This window comes from Cheilinus undulatus, linkage group 9 (genome assembly GCF_018320785.1).
Source record: "Cheilinus undulatus linkage group 9, ASM1832078v1, whole genome shotgun sequence".
NCBI lineage: Eukaryota > Metazoa > Chordata > Actinopteri > Labriformes > Labridae > Cheilinus > Cheilinus undulatus.
In genome coordinates, this window is record NC_054873.1 from 50598583 (window position 1) to 50617665 (window position 19083).

At 39.8% G+C, this 19083-nt stretch overlaps 1 protein-coding gene across 6 annotated transcripts; it reads right to left on the reverse strand.

Annotated features, from left to right (window-relative positions):
• Positions 1-641: 641 nt before the first annotated feature.
• ccdc113 (coiled-coil domain containing 113) lies at positions 642-17044 on the reverse strand. 6 transcript variants are annotated; one of them, XM_041795073.1, is made up of 11 exons: positions 17010-17027; positions 16883-16915; positions 16016-16115; positions 12608-12731; positions 11521-11682; positions 11281-11430; positions 10030-10140; positions 7277-7375; positions 7092-7199; positions 4687-4842; positions 642-1172 (listed from the first exon to the last, which is right to left on the reverse strand). In XM_041795073.1, the coding sequence occupies exons 3-11, from the start codon at positions 16108-16110 to the stop codon at positions 1032-1034; spliced, it is 1146 nt and encodes a 381-aa protein (XP_041651007.1). In that variant the 5' UTR covers positions 16111-16115; positions 16883-16915; positions 17010-17027; the 3' UTR covers positions 642-1031. The 6 variants fall into 6 exon arrangements, with proteins under 6 accessions (XP_041651007.1, XP_041651008.1, XP_041651005.1 ...); XM_041795074.1 differs by lacking the exon at positions 16883-16915 and having other exon boundaries at positions 17010-17044; XM_041795071.1 differs by having other exon boundaries at positions 16883-17021.
• Between the last annotated feature and the right edge of the window lie 2039 nt (positions 17045-19083).

The following is a 19083-nucleotide window of genomic DNA, read 5'->3' on the forward strand; positions in this document are numbered from 1 at the left end:
AACTGGGTCTAAGCTAACCTGGTCATGGAACGGTCAACAAACTCAGAATTTCACCTCTAACTAGCAATGTCTATTTTGGAAACTATTTTTAATTTTAGTGTAGTTGTAGTTGACGAAAACTCAAAACATTTTAGTCTAGTTTTAGTCCATAAAAAGTCCTCACATTTTAGTCTTTACTTTTAGTCCAAGCATTTATTTTCTTGCCTAAATCTGGTACCAAATCATGGTGGTGTGTTCTCTGCTTCTGGGGTCCCTGCTTTCTCCAGCTGAGAGGCAGAACAGATACAGATGTGTTGTTTTTGACAGGTTTACCCAGAGTGGAGAAATATCACAGATTTAAAATGTCAGACAAAAACTTCATTATTTTAGTCAGGTTTTACTCATTTTGATGAAAACTAAACTTAGTTTTTGTCAGTTTTATTCATCACAGATCTATTTTTGTTAGTATTAGTCTAGTTTTAGTCATCACAGATCTATTTTTGTTAGTCTCAGTCTAGTTTTAGTCATCACAGATCTATTTTTGTTAGTCTCAGTCCCGTTTTAGTCATCAAAGATCTATTTTTGTTAGTCTCAGTCTAGTTTTTATCATGGAAACAAAGGCTGTCGATGAATAGATTTAGTCAGAACTTTAGTCGACTAAATTAACACTGGTAGCCAGAGGCGTGGTTTAATGAGATGGAAGCCGTCAGCTTACAATAATAAATCTACAGGATTAAATGAACAGTGTGTAAAATTCCACCACCAGGGGGGGCTCTTCACAAAAACAATGACACAAAATGATGAGACCAGTGCTGCCAGCCTCTGTTCAACAGTGTTGACATTTTTTGGTACATAAAAAAGCCAAATTATATCAACCATTATCAAATCAGTAAAGGTGTAACACATTCAAAGGGGGTGAATAATTTTTAAAGGGACAGTACGATCACAACCTGTCGTGCTTCCTTGGCTCTCAAACAAAGATGAACTTCAAATAAACCCTCTGGCTCCAGAGTCAAACAGCCTGCATCTTTTCTCTCTGAGCGTTTGCGTGTCTATGTGCCGTGTTCTGCTATGTGAGGAAGCTTTTCTGGGATTCGGCGTTGCACTGATCCGGCTCCAACGTTGACACTGTTTGCAGGAGTGAAAGTGGCTCTCTGAGTGTTCACAGCTCTACTGTGGGCCTTCAGCGCCATCTGGAGGAAACAGAAAGGAAAGACGGCCAATGTTTTAGATCCTGAGAAGGATTTAGTTTCTGCAGCTGCACAGAGGGACGTCACACATGCTGCACTTCAAACCCTGTGCCGTTTTTACCCTGGTGACAGAAAACTCTGGAGAATTAAAGCTGAGGAACTAGTGCACGATTCATCTAACCACAATGTCAGGCTGTGCCATCACATAATGGCATAAAAGGCTGTAATAACTTTAGTGTTCAGTAGTTCTTGAAAAGTTTACAAAAATGCCTGCCTCAATAGTACCACTACTGCACTCTGTAGAAGCACCTTTATCTTAAAAAAGGCAAACGGTGTGTTCTGACCACCATCATCAGTCTGAGCCGATGTTACTGTTATTACCTCCGCCAAGGAGGTTATGTGATGGGGTGGGTTTGTTCGTTAGTTCGTTTGTTAGCAACATAACTCAAAAATTGTGGACGGATTGTCATGAAATTTTCAGGAAATGTCAGAAATGGCATAAGAAAGAACTGATTAGATTTTGGGACTGATCCGGATCACTGTCTGGGTCCAAGAATTTTTTAAAGGATTCTGTACAATTGGGAGATAGGGCTAATGGCGGAGGTCTGCACTGTTACCACTTTACACCAGGAGATGGCGGACATGAGTAACTTCAATCTCAGCAGCATTTTGGGTGTGTTTGTTTAATACCATGTCCCACCTGCTTAAGGACTCAGTATTCTTGCATAGTCAAGTGTTAAATTTGTTACTATCATCATTATTTAAGCTTCTACTTTATTGTGTAAGAGCTAAACACTTCATGTGTAACTGTTTCTGATAAAATAAACATTTGAATTCATTTGATTGTTTGTTACTTGTATGAAAGCATCTATCTTACCAACAACTATCTTACACAACAACTGTGTTGGGCAACTAAGGTTGGCGACAACTATCTAAGAATCTTTGGGGGCTTCTAGAGATGTCAGTCTCTGTGGCCAAGAGGAAGAGAGGTCTGGCTGGGAGTCTGAAGGTTGCAGGTTCAAATCTTAATACGGCTTTGTCAATTTTCAAGCTTTGACTCCAAATAAAGAAGAGAGACCCCTGGAAGACCATTGTATGTGGCTGTTTCTGTAGTCTAGTGAGATAAAGGATTGCTTGGGAGTCTGAATGTTGTGGGTTCAAGTCTTACCATGGTTTAGTCAGTTTTCAAGATTTGAGTCTAACGGGAGAATGTAAAAACCTTTGGAGAACTTCAGCAAGTGTCTTCCTCTGTGGCCTTGGGAGAGCGTGGGCTTCCTGGTAATTAGGAGGTTGCTGGTTCAAGTCTTCCCATAGCTTAGTGACAACTGGAGTTCAAAGTGAGAAGGTGAAAACCTCTGGAAGTCTTAGGGGAGAGGTGGTGAATTTTAAAGTCCTACATCCCAAATGAAGGGGATAAAAGCACCAGGAGAAGATCCCCCAGTGTGAAAGGTACCGGTGGCGCAGTGGGTTCAGCACACTCTCAAGCACCCAAGCGGGCACGAGCACCTGTGGTGGGAGAGGCTGGGGTTTGGAACTCAGTGTGGCTGGTACCTGGATCAAGCAGTGCCCTGTGGGATGGGGTCAGGGGGGGCTGTTTCCCCCCTGGCGTTCTGTGACACGCATCTGCAGGGGTTATGAAAAAAAATTAAATAAAAGTTGTTAAGTTATTGATAGTCGTCGCCTACAATATCTTAGGCGCCAACTGAAGTTGTTGCCAGCAATATTTTAGGCGACAATGAAGACAGCTATAGTAGGCAACAAGGCCACAGAGGAAGACACTTGCTGAAGTCCTCCAAAGGTTTTTACATTGTCCCGTTAGACTCATATCTTAAAAACTGATTAAGCAATCGTAAGACTTGAACCCACAACATTCAGACTCTCAAGCAATCCATTATCTCACTAGACTACAGAAACAGCCACTTACAATGGTCTTCCAGGGGTCTCTCTTCTTTATTTGGAGTCAAAGCTTGAAAATTGACAAAGCTGTATTGAGATTTGAACCTGCAACCTTCAGACACCCAGCCAGACCTCGCTTCCTCTTGGCCACAGAGACTGACATCACTAGAAGCCCCCAAAGATTCTCCTTTCTTCCGTTGGACTCAAATCTCGAAAACTGACAAAGTGTTAAGGTTTGAACCTGGACCCTGCAGTCTCCCTGGCAGTCCTGGATCCTTCTAGGCTACAGAAAGAGTCACAGATGAACGTCTAAGGTTTTCATTACTTCCTTTGGACAATGTACTTCAAAATCAACCAGCCCCACCTGGATTAGGTTCGAACCAGGAACCTTTGGACTCCCAGTCAGTCTTTGATCACCTTCAGCCATAGGATCAGAGACTCGCTCAAGATTCTCCAAAGCTTTCAGTGTTTTATTTGGATGTTGGACTTTCAAACTCAGCAGTAGTGAATATGAATCAGTCACACAACCTGCAGAGGTAATGAGCCAGACGGTAGATAGGGTTTCCAAGAACATTTTCACCTTCCTCTGGTCTCGGTCTCTCCCTAAGGATCAAACACAGGACCTCTGATATCTTTTGGGAGTGATCCGGATCACCGTCTGGATCCAGAAATTTTTTAAAGGATTCTTTACTATGGGGAGATAGGGCTAATGGCGGAGGTCTGCGCTCTCCGAGTGCTTTTCTAGTTACTAAAGTTTAACTTACGTTAGCTCTGATCTCTGCGTTAACATCATAGTGACCTGAGATTGTTTAAAAAAGTCAAAATGAGACGTTTAAAGGCTCAAATTCTGAGAAAGAAATCCAAATATTAGTTCGAAAGGTCAGAACACAAAATTCAAAGTCAAACTAATGTTTTTCAAAAGGGAAATATATGAGATAGAAAGAAAAAAAACATGAGTTTAAAAGTTAAAATATGAGATAAAATCCAAAATCACGTGCTTGGATTCAAGACTGTGGATCTAAAAGGTCAAAATATGAGATAAAAAACAAAATTTGGAGTTTAAAAGTTTAGACATATGACTTAAAATTTAAGATTATGAATCTAAAAGGTCAAAATATGAGACAAAAAAAAACCCACAAAATTTTGAGTTTCAAAGGTTAGACATATTACTTAAAATTTAAGATTATGGATCTAAAAGGTCAAAATATTAAATAAAATTTTAAAACATGAGTTTAAAACGTCAAAATATGGGATTAAATTTGAAATTATGATCTGGAAATTTTAAAATAGGGTTAGGGTGGGCCGGTTCTGATTAAAATATGATATAAAACTGCACCACCATATATATGTAAAACTGCACCACAGGCTGGATTTGGCCCCTGGGCCTTGAGTTTGACACCCCTCCTCCAGTAACATGCATCATGTAGAAGTGTGTATATTTTTTAAAAACATCCATAACCCAGCAGAATGCAGAAACAAACACAAGGGAAAACAGAGAGTTCACCTCCAGAGAAAGGCTCCAGTTTGGCCTACAAGTTTCTGACTCTGTCCACGTCTTTCCTCAATGAAGGAAATAAAACCCCAAAATAAATTAAAAAAAAAGAAACAGAAGGAAGTTTACCTCAGTAATCCCAACCTTCCTCTCCAGTGTGTGGATGCTCCTCTGCAGCTTTTTGTGTTTGTTCTTAATGAGGATGTACTCCATGACACCAGGAGCCTGATAATCAGCTATAAGGCCGCGCAGGTGTTGGTTTAGAGCCTCTGCCTTCAAACGGTCCTGAAGAAGAACATGGACGAAGAGAGGGGCCATCGTTAGGTAAAAGGTTATATCTGAATAAAAATATCCAAGACCTGGTACACTGAATAAGATCAATATGGACAAAAGTATTTGGCCACACCTGTTCATTGTTGAATTCAGGTGTTTCAATCAGACCCACAGGTGCAGAACCTTCACCTAGCCATGAAGTCTCCATTCACAAACATTTGTGATCCTAATCGGGTCGCTCTGAAGAGCTCAGTGCTGATTCCATCGCTGAAGAGTTCTGAACTTCCACCGGCATTAATGTAAACACTAAACCTGCAGCAGGAGCTTCATGAATGGGTATCCATGGCAACAGCTGCATGCAAGCCTCACATCACCAAGTCCGGCATTGAAAAGGTGTTCTGTGGAGCGGCCAGTCATCTTCTCTGTTTACAGTCAGATGGTGAGTCTGGGTTTGGAGGATGCTGGGAGAACGTTACCGGTCTGACTGTGCAGTCTGGTGGAGGAGGGATAACGGTATGGGGCTGTTCTTCAGGGTCTGGGCTAGACCCCTTATCTCCAGTGAAGGCTGATCTTAATGACCAAGACATTCTGGACAATGCTACGCTTCCAACTGTGCTGCAACAGTTTGTGGAAGGCCCTTTTCTATTCCAGCATGACAGTGGCCCAGAGACCAAGGAAGGACTAGAAAGACCTGGTTTGATGAGGTCAGAGTCCAGACCTCAACCTCAGCCAGCTCCTTTGAGATTAACTGGATCAGAGATTGTGAGCCAGGCCTTCGGGTCCAACATCAGAGCCTGACCTCCTAAATGCTCTACAGGATGAATGGACACACATTCCCACAGAAACACTCCAGAACGTTGTAGAAATCCTTCCAAGGAGAGTGGAGGCTGTTAGAGCTGCAGAAGGGGGATAACTCCATATTAGAGTACATGGGCGCAATGTTACACAGTCCCTGTTGGTGTAATGGTCAGATGGCCATATACTTTTGTCCACATAGAGTCAACTTCCAAGGATGGGTAAAAGAGACTTCATCCCTCATACTTTGTCCACAAAAGTCCTCACAGCTGCTCTAAACTAAACATGCAAAGTTTGATGTCGAGGTTAGACAGGCACGTTGGTTCTTCATTAAACATAATCTAGACCAGTGTTACTCAACAAAAGAGGCAAATTCTTGAAAAATACCTTTGCATGAGCAACAATCTTAGTGGTGAAAAAAATGGGTTAAAGTGGCAATAAAAATATGATAAAGCAGCAAAAATGTGGCATAAAAATGGGTTAAAAAAGGGGCAAAATAGGCGTAAAATGGCAAAAATGGGTGAGAAGTGACAACAAAATGAGTTACGGGTGGCAAAAATGGTCAAAAGGGGGCAAAAAATGTGTGAAAAGTGACTATCATGGGCAAACAGCAGCAAAAAAGTGACAAAAAGGGGAGAAAGTGGCATTTAATGGCAAAAAAAAACCTCAAATGGGCAAAAAAGAGGGAAAAATTGCAAAAAGGAGAATAAAAGAGACAATAACTGGTGAAAGTGGAAAAAAATGGTTGAGAAATTACAAAAAAATAGTTAGAGGTTGCTAAAAAAGTGGTAAAATAATATCTGAAAAGTGACTAACATGGGCAAAAAGCAGCAAAAAGATGGGAAAAGGAGCAAAAAGGAGCAAAAAATGACAAAAATGGGGCATTTAATGGCAAAACAACTGGAAGAAGGAGAAAAATTGTGAATGGCAAAAATATAAAGATGAAAGAGTCAAGTACTGGTGAAAATGGACAAATGGGATAAAAGTACCAAAAAGTGGCATAAAGAAGTGTAAAAAACGGCCTAAAAGCAGCAAAAATGGATAAAAGTGGCAAAAGAATGGAAAACAGGGACAAAAAACTGCAAATAAGGGCAAACTGATTAATGTGACTTGGGACAGATCATTTCTGAGGTCAAAGTTTGACATTTTTTAGGTTTTCTGTGGGAGTTATATTTAAAATAAAGACATAAAGAGCCACAAATCCCCACAAAAGAGCCACATGTTCAGTATCTATATTTATATATTTGATGAAAATAGATGAAGATATGGGTTTTTTAAATGTATGGATATACAGACGCGGTATTGATTGTTATACAGTTTTTCAGTTTTAAAAGCATAGTGTGAAAACACGGCTAGTCTCACTGCAGAAACAAACTGACAGGGCTTTTACTTTGATGCTGGCAGCTAATGAACTAAAGTGTTTAAACTCTAACCTGACATGTCTTTTATTTCTGATAATCGCTAACCTCCTCAGCTTGCTGGATCTCCTCCTCAATCCTGGCCAGTGTCTGCTTCCTGTTTGTGATGTCGCTGCTCAGCTCCGTGGACTGCTGTGTCACCTTCTGCAGCTTCTCCTGATCACACACATACAGCTGAATCAGTGTTACCTGGGAAAGGTAAAGGTAAACTAAACCAGTGGTTTTGTTTGTACCTTCTGTGCACTCAGGGCTCGTTGGACCTTCAGATTGTTGACTTGAAGTTCATCCAGGTTTTTTTCTGTTCTCTGCTCATCAAATTCCTGAAAAATGTCCTGAAACCACACAGACAGCGTGCTGTTTCATATACTAGTGAGTGAATTAAAGCAGACTACATGACAACCCTGTGAGCTAACTCTGGTCATTGTTCATTCAGCTGCACCGCCCTGAGCTCAGTAATATTTAGTCTAGTGAAGTTCATCCCAGCGCTTAGTGTGGACTAAAAGTAGACTGTATACAGAAGGGGAGAAACCAACGAGGAGGGAAATGGGAAAATGGCTTTAATTAAAATACATAGAAAACTCATATTTTAAAAAATGCTTTTCAGGTATTTCCTCCCCCATACCTGGAGTGTCTCCATGCTTCCATTCTACCGTCTACCCCACCCATTATATGACCACACTCATCATCCAGTCATCCCCCTTTTCCTGTAATTTTTCTCTAATCTAAGAATACAACTCCAATTCCAAAAAAGTTGGGGCGCTGTGTAAAATGTAATAAAAACAGAAGTCATTGTCAAATCTCATAAACCCATATTTGATTCACAATAGAACAGAAACAACATATCAGATGTTAAACTGAGACATTTTACAATTTCAGGAAAAATATGAGCTCATTTTGAATTTGATGGCAGCAACACATCTAAAAAAAAGTAGGGACAAGGCCATGTTTACCACTGTGTAGCATCCTCTCTTGATTTAACAACAGTCTGTAAATGTCTGGGAAGTAAGTTTATGGGGCAGGAATGTGGTCCAGGGTCCATCAGTCCTGGGTCTTCTTTGCTGCAGACTCTTCTCCTGTGAAGCCATGCTGTTGTGATGGATGTAGTATGTGGTTTAGCATTGTCTGACGGAGACGTTGTCTGGATGGGAGCATATGTTGCTCTAAAAGCTCTCTCTACTTTTCACCATTGATAGTTCCTTTCAGATGTTAGAGCTGCCCACGCCATAGGCACTAATGCAACCCCATACCATCAGAGATGCAGGCTTTAGAGCTGAGCCAGGAGAACCAGCTGGATGCTCCTTCTCAGTGTTATCATCGACTAAAACTATTCGTTGACAGCTTTTTGTCCATGACAAAAACTAGACTAAGACTAACAAAAATAGATCTGTGATGACTAAAACTGACAAAAACTAAGTTTAGTTTTCTTTAAGTTGACTAAAACTAGAATAAAATGAAATTTGGTTTTTGTCTGACATTCTAAATCTGTGATATTTCTCCATGGTGGGTAAACCTGTCAAAAAATAATGCATCTGTATTTATTCTGTCTCTCAGCTGTAGAAAGCAGGGACCCCAGGTTTGGCAGAGAACACACTACCATGATTTGGTACCTGTAGTGACTAATCCTAAACTTAGCCGCTACCGGCTGATAGTGGGCATTAAGATGTTACGACGTGTACTCAGTTAACGAAAACAAAACAAACCGATCAGAGAAGTCAACGATTTAACTCCAAAAAAGGCGTTTTATTAACACTCAGCGTTTCCTTCAGCTTCCAACAAGCCTATGATTGAAATTAATACAGATAATATAAAAGAAAACCGAGCACAGTCGAAAACCGTTGGGCTCCTTCCACTTCAACCACTTTTACATAATTAACACAAACCTTTAACACCTGTTGCTGGCTTCAGCCTGCACCAAAGGCCACTTCACTGATCTCTGGTGGCTCGGAGAAAACAATTAAAGCAAAGTGAATACATGGCTCTTACAGTACCAGATTTAGGCAAGAAAATAAATGCTTGGACTAAAAGTTTAGATTAAAACTTGAGGACTTTTTATGGACTAAAACTAGACTAAAATTATTTGAGTTTTCGTCGACCAAAACTAGAGGATAGAAATGACCAAAATGTGACTAAAACTAAAATGCATTTCATTTAAAAATTAAAACTAAGACTAAAATTCAAAATAGCTGTAAAAAAAACACTGCTCCCTCTCCTCTTTAGTCCACAGGACACGGCGTCTGTGGTTTCCTCTGACCACAGAACAGTTTTCCATGTTTCCTCAGTTCATGTTAAATGAGCTTTGGTCCAGAGAAGACGGCGGTGTTTCTGGAGTGGACTGCAGTGGCCCCTGAGGGCCCCGAGATCTCCAGCTTCCATTATTGACCTTCAGCTTCCTCACAGAGATTTCTCCAGAATCTCTGAACATTTTGATAATTATAGACAATAGACGGTGGGAGATTCAGAGTCTTAAGTTTTACATTCAGGAACATTAGACACAGTTTTTCGTAGATTGGTGAACATCTGCCCATCTTCAATTCTGAGAGACTCTGCCTCTCTAAAATGCTCCTTTTATACCCAGTCATGTTACTGGCCTGTTTCCCATCCCTACTTTATTGAGAAGAGTTGCTGTCATCAAATTCAAAATGAGCTCATATCTTTCATGAAATGATAAAATGTCTGCTTCAACACTGATTTGTTGTTTCTGTTCTATTATGAATAAATTAGGGGTTTATCAGATTTGCTAATGTCCCAACTTTTTTGGAATGGGGTTGTAACAAGTGGTCCTTCCAATTTAGCAAAAAGCTCATTTTCTTTAGAAAAAACTGTGAAATATCGGTAAAAGTCAGCGATTGTCCTGCCCTCCCTAGAATGCCTTCATTCTGAGGGCCCAGGTGATGGAGGGCCCAGGTGATGTCCTACAGGTAAATGTGCCTCTGCTGGTGCATGAACCAGACCAAAGCTTTACTCCCCATCCATGTGTGCTCTCTACCTCGTAGTCGGCTCTCCCTGCTTCTCTCTTCTGTATGAGCTGCTGCTGGAGCCTCCTCTCCTGGACCTTCAGGGCCTGGTTCTTCACGTGAAACTTCTCCAGCTGGGTGACCTTTAGGTGTTTATAGTTAAGAAGAGAAACGACTCAAACAAAAACACTCGTATAGTAAAACTGAAAGAAAGAACCGTAGGGCTGCAGAATAAAACATCAGAGAATCAGAGAAAAAGATGGACAGTTTAGGGGAACAGATGTGAGCAACATATCATTATTTCAGGACACTTTCTAAAGAGGTCAGGTCTAGACTGTACTCTGGTAGAGTATTTACACAGACCCCACAATAATCACCAAGAGCTCAGATACTTGCTGTTAAGAACCTTTAGGAAAACACAAAAGGAGCTGAACAAAAACATAAAACCGACCCCTGTGCAGTGATATTTTCATCGACTAAAACTAGGACTAAAAATGTCTGTCACCAGCATTTATTTCCATGACAAGACCTAGACCAAGACTAACAAAAATAGATCTGTGATGACTAAAACTGTCAACAATTAAATTTAGTTTACATCAGGATGACTAAAACTAGACTAAAATGTAATGTAGTTTTCATCTGACATTCTAAATCTGTGATATTTCTCCACGGTGGGGTAAATCTGTCAAAAACAGTGCATCTGTATCTATTCTGCCCCTCAGATGTAGAAAGCAGGGACCCCAGGTTAGACAGAGAACACACTAAAGTAAGTAAAGACTAAGATGTGAGGACTTTTTATGGACTAAAACTAGACTAAAGTGTTCTGAGTTTTCGTCGAATAAAACTAGACTAAAACTAAAAAGGATAGAAATGACTAAAATGTGACTAAAACTTAAATGCATTTCATTTACAGACTAAACAAAATGTCACCATAATCCGACCAGAGCTCAACCGGGGTTTTCTACAATGCAGACGAATGTTGAAATCGGAAAATAAATAAAAAATTCAGTTTAAAAATCTAGTTTTTTGGCTAGTCCCAGACGAGGGGGGTGCTGCCTCCTAAAGATGTCAAAATTACAACTAGTAACACATTTTGTAAAAATCATGATTAAAAACATAACGTATTGAGACCAGACAAAAGTATTTTAAAATGAAGAAAATTAGTTAATTTAAAAAAAACAGTGAACATTTTAGGACACTGTCCTGGGGGCTTAGGTTTCCGAGTAGCGGGCCCTAAGGAAAAACCACTGCTTTAATTGATGTTTTTTTTTTTTTTTTTTAACCTTAGACTTGTCTTGGATGAACTGGAGCACCTTCTCAGGCTCCTTCATGCCCAGTCTGGTCTCCTTTACAGGTCTGAGCAGTCTGCGTTCAAATTCTTTCTGAGCCTTCCTGATGTCTGAGAGACGCATTTCTGCCTCTTTTAAGGTGACCTAGACAGACAGAGAGGGACTTCAGAACACTTTAACACACTAAGGGTCAAGTGTTGGTGTGTGTTTTTGTGTGTGTGTTTTTACATTTACCTTGTAGTGATCCTGAACCCGCTCACATCTCTGTCGGAGTTTCTCCTGGTCTTGCTGTGTCTCTTTTACCTCTCTCTGCGCCACGTAAAGTTTTTGTTCCAGGGTCAGCTGCTGGAGGTGATGTGATACGTGGGAGCGTGACCTTCGCCTGCGTCCACGGCCCTGATGAGCACACGCATCACTGTTAGTGCACACCCGCACAGATAGGAGACTGCTGATGTCTCACTCTGTCTTTGTGGCATTGGTGATCTAAGCCCACAGCCACAGATGGGCCACTCGGCCTGTGGCAAACACACGCTGAGTGTGCTTGTCTGTGGGCGTTTATAGAATATGTTATAAAACATGACTGCTTTTCTCAAAGGTCATAGATAAAGAGGCTGCATTACTTCATAGGAAGTTAGATTTATGTTGTGTTTATTCTAAAGGTCTGACGTTTGTTTGCTTTACTAGTCATTATCCTCATCTAAATTAACACAGATCCTGGGTTTCCTTTGGATCGTTTCCACTGGGCGGTCCGGTTCACTTTGGTATGTCGTAGTACGTGTTTGTTTGCGTTTCCATCATCAAAAGTTGGAAAGGGTCCAAACAGCTGACCTGTACTGTCCCACTGATTTGGCATCCTTTCATAGGGCTATTTCAGCTGCTGTAGCTATTATGGTTCTTAGAGAACGTGCTCCAACAGACCATGACGTAAAACCTGTTTAAAATCAACAAATATGAGCAACCCAACAACCTAAAAATACACCTATTGAGGCCTAATATAAATTCTAATAAATTCTAATCTCAGAATTTGAGGCTTTATTCTCATAAATGTTTGACTTTAGTTTAACATTACAACTATCTAAAGTCATTTCTTCTTCTATTTGACCCTAAAAGGCTGTACTTTAACCTTCCTAGACTATTTTTCCTGAAACAAAGTTAGCACAGGTGAGTCCTGGATGGAGAGGGTATCGTCCGTAGATCTTTTGTTGTCACCTGTCGCTACAGTTAATCGTTGTATCAGGGCTCCATTAATAATGTCTTTGGTGGTTCTAGTTTGTCTATGTCCTCTGGATGTAGTTTCTATTCTTCTCTGTGCATCACTCACCCCGCCCTCCAGCTGGGACCCTAAACCGTCTCCTCCTGCCTGCGACCCCCGGTCCTGAGGATCACTGCGGCTGATAAAGCATTCAAACAGGTCTATCTCTGCCAGGACGGCTGCCTGGGAACTCCTGCAGGGTGAAAATGGATATCAACAACTTTAGAGCCAGCTGCAGGAACATTTTTAAAACTGGCACAGAGATACTACATTAAAAAATCCCAAATGTACCAGATTTAAACGTTTAAAATGAGAAATTAACCTGAAGACAAGATAAATGTTTTGTTTGACCTCTCTTTTGTACCAGAGCAGCTCAAAAAAATTATATCAAGAAAAGCTCATTTTTCCAGTGGTTTAAGTGAAACTATATTCTAGATTTATCTCATACTTTTTTGTTTTAATCTTCAACATTACGGCGTACAGCTCACAGAAATCAAAAACCCACTATCTCTAAATATGAGAAAATCACAAACATCAGTCCAAAAAAGGATTATTAGTCCAGAAATGACGACTTGTTAAATTCTGCTGATTTATTTATCTCCCAGTGCTTGGTCTGGGCTCCTTTTTCATGAACTTCTACATCTCTGCTCGTGTCATGGAGGCAATCAGTCCGTGGTCCTGCTGGGGGGTTATGAAGCCCAGGTTCTCTGATAGCAGCCTTCAGCTGGTCTGGATTGTTGAGTCTCTCATCCTCCAGAGATCCTCTAAGGCAGGGGGGTCAAACTCAGTCACAGCGGGGGCCGAAATCTGAATTTAGGTCTAACCTGAGGGCCAAACAGGGTCAACATTTAACCATAAACTCTAAACCTAAGTAATATTTTCACTGGTAAGTCAGTAAGAGGGAGAAAAACTAGTGATAAAGGATTTTTGAGATTGTTTGAAAAAAGTCAAAATGATACATTTAAAGGCTCAAATTCTGAGAAAGAAGTCAAAATATTAGTTCAAAAGGTCAGAACACAAAATCCAAAGTCAAAATAATATTTGTCAAAAGGGAAATATATGAGATAAAAAGAAAAAAAACCATGAGTTTAAAGGTCAAAATATGAGATAAAAAAACAAAATTTTTAGTTTAAAGGGTTAGAAATATTACTTAAAATTAAGATTATGAATCTAAAGGGTCAAAATATGAGATAAAATTTTAAATTGAGTTTAAAAAGTCAAAATATGGGATTAAATCTGAAATTATAATCTTGAAATTTCAAAATATGACTTGAAATTTAAAATTGAAATCTAAAAGTTCACAATATGAGATAAAAAGTTAAAATCCTGTTTAAATCATAATTCTAAGATCCAAATTGAAAATATTGAATGAAAACACAAATTCAGTCCTTACTTTCTATCTCCTTTTTTTATTCTTTAGTTTTTATGACTTAACGAAGGATATTTTAAATCTTCAAGGTTAAATTTACGTTTCTGTACTGGAGGAAATCTGCAGACCTCAGACCTGTGGGTCAGTTCTAATAAAAATAGGATCTTGTGGGCCGGGTAAAACTGCACCACAGGTTGGATCTGGCCCCCAGGCCTTGAGTCTGACACCTCTGCTCTATGGGGTTCAGGTCAGGATCAAACCCAGTATCACCAGGGTCAGTAGACCAGTTTCTGGTAGTTCTGGTTTCACTGTTGGATGGTGGAAAGGAAATCAGGATCTCCATGAAGCTTCTCAGCAGATGGAAGCATGAAGGGCTCTAAAATTTCCTGGTAGATGGCTGACAGCGTGGACTCTGGACTCGATGAAGACCAGTGGACCAACAGACACAAACCATCACTGACTGTGGAGACTGGAAACACTGGACATCAAGACCTGAACGATTCTGGACCTCTCTGATCCTCCTCCAATCATGTATGTGGATTATAATTTTGTAAAGAAAATAACAAATAGAAGTCACAATACCAGAGAGATGATGAATATGAGTAGAACAAAACTCACAGCACTTTATACTCTGTTTGACATCACAGCAGAACGACAGATTTACTGTTTTCAGTTATCAAAAACTTCTACACAAGGTTAAAAAAGGTCGAAAAAAGAACAAAAGTGGCCTAAATACCACGTGTCAAACTGATCAAACATCCAATACTCCACTGATCGATGGTTTTAAAGAAACTTCATGATCTCCTGTCACATTTTTAACTAGAGGAGGGAGAGAAAACTGTCTAAATTTCATAAATATGTTTGCGTCATTTGTAAAGTTGTTTGAATGTTGAGGGGCGAAGGGTTTCCCATGTGTTACTGACGTTTACAAAGAGTTTAGAAGTTTGACTGTCATTTTGATTAAGAAAACTACAGCCCATTACTGGATTTCTCTTTCTCTGATATTTATTTATATTAGCTGATGCAAACTTGGAAAAAAGCATTTTCATCCGATTCAACATTTTCTTTTAAAATTCTGAGGGAATAAAGTCAGATGTCTGAGATTTAAGCCAGAATTCTAATATTAAAGTCAAAATTCTCCAATTAAGGAAAGAATAACAAGATTTAGCCTAAGTCAGAATTCTGACAATAAAAGTCAAATTTTTTTGTAATTCAAATTTTTATTAAATTTTTGAACAACTCTAAACAATGCAGCATTCTGATACATGTAAGCCTATTGCACAAGACGTACAAAAGTCAGATTTTTAGGTTAAAGGTGAGAATTTGGGGATTAAAATCAGCACTCAGGAGTTATGCTGAAATTCTGACATTAAATTATAAATTTGGTAGCAACATTATAGAGAGTAAAGACAGGATTCTGTGGTTACAGTCTGACCAAAGTTTCAAAATTAGAAAATTAACATATGAATGTTGAGATTCAAGTCTGAATTTTGCAGTTAAAATCACAATTTAAGGATTAAAGTCAGGATTCTGTGATTAAAGTCAGAATTTTTCCTCAGAATCAGGTAAAAGTTTGATCTCCATATTTAGAAGTGCCCCCTCCTCCTCCGATTAAATATCATTTGTTTTGTTTCTTATTCAATAATTAAAATAAAATAACATAAATCTATCATTCCTGATGAATACTTTTATTCAAATAGATATAATCCACACAATGTTGTTAATCAGAATATCACTGTTATTGTTACTGTAAATATTTTTCTACCAGGCATCAGGCCCAACTTCTTTCTGTTCAGATCAATAAAAACATTTATGATTTAGTGACAGCTCTCTGACCGTGTATGTGATGTAAATGTAAATTAATACATCTGAAAAGGTCCAGCCCTGCTGTGTTATCAGTCAGAACAACACTGTGTGATAACAGGCCTTAATATGAACATTAACGGTAATGTAACGGGGCAGTCCTCGATGCTAACGTTAGCTAGAGCTATAGCTATCGTAAGCTAATGACTACAGCTGAAGAGTTAGCCTCTGGTTAGCGAACCTTAGAAACCCTTCAGAAACTACATTTCCCACATAACAATGCTGTGAAGAGTTGTTTTCATTACTTCAGCTCCTGGACTCGGCTGTAGAGGTCTTCTTTCTCTTCTTTTGTAACTTCTTCCTCTTCTCTTTCCTCCATCACGCTCAGCTCAGCCTTCATGGTTGCTAGGGCACACAGAAGGAATGCTGTGGTTGCTAGGGCTTAAGATGCATTCATGTAGTGTCGGAATAATCACTAATGTCCCTAAAATAGTGAAAAACAATAAAGAAAGTTGTAAAGTATTATGGTACATTGACATCCTAGTCTTGAATTAATTTAATTTAAATCATATAGGAACTGTTGGCTAAATTTTTATCATCATCGAATGATATATTCGTTAGCGCCATCTAGCTGCTATTTGATAAACGGTTATAAGTGTTAATTCAGGTCAAGACTCAAATGACTTATAAAATACACCACATTGTATTGTCATGATGTTCCCACAACGACTAAAAGCTTCTGAAAGTCTGGAAAACGGCGAGATTACCAGAAGACTCAGAGAAATCCGAGGGGCCCTGAAAGCATGGCAAGCGTTGCCTTTCAGTGCAGGAGGAAATGTTAATTTTTTCCCAGTGAGAGAAAAAGTAAACGACTTTAAACAGAATACCAATGTATCCTCATAAAGTGAATTTAAACTTTAATTTTCTACACGATGACATAAAATATTGACTGTCTCATCTACAGAAACACTTTTAGGACTGGACAAAGATTTTTAAAATCCCTCTTAAACACATGTAATCAGACTCAGAAGAATATTGGGGATGCTAAAACGCAGGACACTATTTCTTAAATTGTCTTTTAATTTGGCGTATAAATGAACTTACAACAATTAGGAGATGCTTTCCACATGCATGCACTCGACAGACCTTTAATCTGTTTTACATGTCATTACCTTTTTTAGTCCATTCCTCTCATTACTTCTGTCCTGTGGGAAATCCAAGGATCTAAATATATACTAATACATAGAAACACCTACTGTATACACACACATAGTTGTAAGCACTTACACAAACACATACCTTCTTAAATATGCAAATATACTCACTGCCTGGCTGAAAAAAAAGTCACCACCTGGATTTAACTAAGCAAATAGGTACAAGCCTCCTATTGGATAATTACTGCATGGGCGATTGAACCATGTCTAAAGACACATCCTGTGGTCGTGGAAAAGATGTTAGTCTGTTTAAGAAGGGTCAAATCAATGGCAAGCATCAAGGAGAGAAAACATTGAAGGAGATTGCAGAAACTACTAAAGTTGGGTTAAGAACTGTCCAACGCATTATTAAAAACTGGAAGGATAGTGGGGAACCATCGTCCTCCAGGAAGAAATGTGGTTGGAAAACAATCCTGAATGATCATGATTGGCGATCACTTAAATGTTGGACCAAATCAAATCGAAGAAAAAAAACAGTATAACTCAGGGGTTTAATAGTGAAAGTAAGAGCATTTCCACACGCACAATGCGAAGGGATTGAACAGCTGTGTAGCCTTAAGAAAACCACTGATCAAGGCTAACTGGAAAAATAGGCTTCAGTTTGCTAGGGAGCATAAAGACTGGACTCTGGGGGAATGGAAGAAGGTCACGTGGTCTGATGAGTCCAGACTGACCCTGTTCCAGAGTGATGGGCGCATCAGGGTAAGAAGAGAGGCAGCTGAAGTGATGCACCCATCATGCCTAGTGCCTACTGTACAAGCCTATGGGGGCGGGGCTATGATGTGGGGTTGCTGCAGTTGGTCAGGTCTAGGTTCAGCAACATTATGTGCCCAAAGAATGAGGTCAGCTGACTACCTGAATATACTGAATGACCAGGTTATTCCATCAATGGATTTTTTCTTCCCTAATGGCACGGGCATATTCCAAGATGACAATGCCAGGATTCATCCGACTCAAATTGTGAAAGAGTGGTTCAGGGAGCATGAGCAGGGGCGCCAAAAAGGGGAGAAAAAGGAGAAGGATTCTAGGGGCCCATGATTGAAGGGGGCCCAGAGAGGCCCTTAATACAATTATAATACTGACAAAATAATAAGACACCAAGCAGCAACCTCTGGTCCTAAAAATTGAAGCCAATGCAGAACTGCAAAAAATTGCTATACCGGGAGTGTCCACTTGAGGCTGGCTGCAGGAAAACCGAAGTTCCGTCTGCACACATGTTAAACAGCCGGTTTTGACACACAAAATAAACTGGTTTACAGCCTGGTTCAAAACACCAAACGTGTCTCACTAGCTAGTGTCTTATTGTGCTCCCACTGTATGGGGGGTGAATTTTTTTGTACCATGATCATTTGGATTATATTTAGGATAAACCTCACTTCACGATGGTTGGCGCGTCTCATTTGATTGACAGATAGCTCGGTAGGCAAAGGCTCCGTTCCTGTCAACCAAAATGCTACCTAGCAGGCTGACAGGAAGTCGCGCTTAGTGGGCGGGCTGTTAGGTTGATCCAAAGTTCGGTTGAGACCACGATTTCAATATGGAAGCCTCCACGGATTGGCTTCAAAAGCCGTTTTACTCCGCCTATTGTAAGCAGACGACTGACGTCACACGGGGTTTGTCCAATTCTTTCTACAGTCTATGTATGACCCTCAGTAATAAACGTACAATCACACATGTATTTTATTTACAATGTATTGGTAACACTAAGTTAATTTGGTTTGGAAAATTTTCTCAATGCCCGCCCCCCCTCTCTATTTACGTAAAATCGTTCAGTCCACCTGCTCTGTCAGACACAGCCTGCAGAACGCTAACTTTCACAGACAGTGAGTGGAGGCGGAGATGACAGCATGCCTCAAAAGTCAGGTGGTTAAAAAAGACAAGAAAAAAAGCTCAGACAGGAAAAAGAAGTGAAGGATTGACAGTATGTCACCCAGTTCTTTCATAGGCAAGGTGGGTCTGTTAGTGGTTCATGTGATGGAAAGTTCTGGAACATTAGCCTGTTGTCTATTCCTAAATTTGTACATACTTTATAAGCTAGCTCACTTTTCTCCCCATATAAGCTCATATTTCTGAAAAAACCTGTGGATTTAAACATTTCACTGTTGTTTTAGATAATCAACACAGGCAAACGTTTAGCTGCTCTGCTCATATTCAATCAG

Bases quoted from the DNA above. Each gene is read 5' to 3' on its own strand.
- ccdc113 (XM_041795074.1), bottom strand. From the start codon at position 16,110: ATGAAGGCTGAGCTGAGCGTGATGGAGGAAAGAGAAGAGGAAGAAGTT. The intron at 10,141-11,280 runs GTTAAAAAAAAA...AAACACCTAAAG, and splicing joins TCATCCAAGACAAGTCTAAG to GTCACCCAGCTGGAGAAGTT. The intron at 1,173-4,686 runs GTAAACTTCCTT...TGTTTCCTCCAG, and splicing joins GGAAGGTTGGGATTACTGAG to ATGGCGCTGAAGGCCCACAG.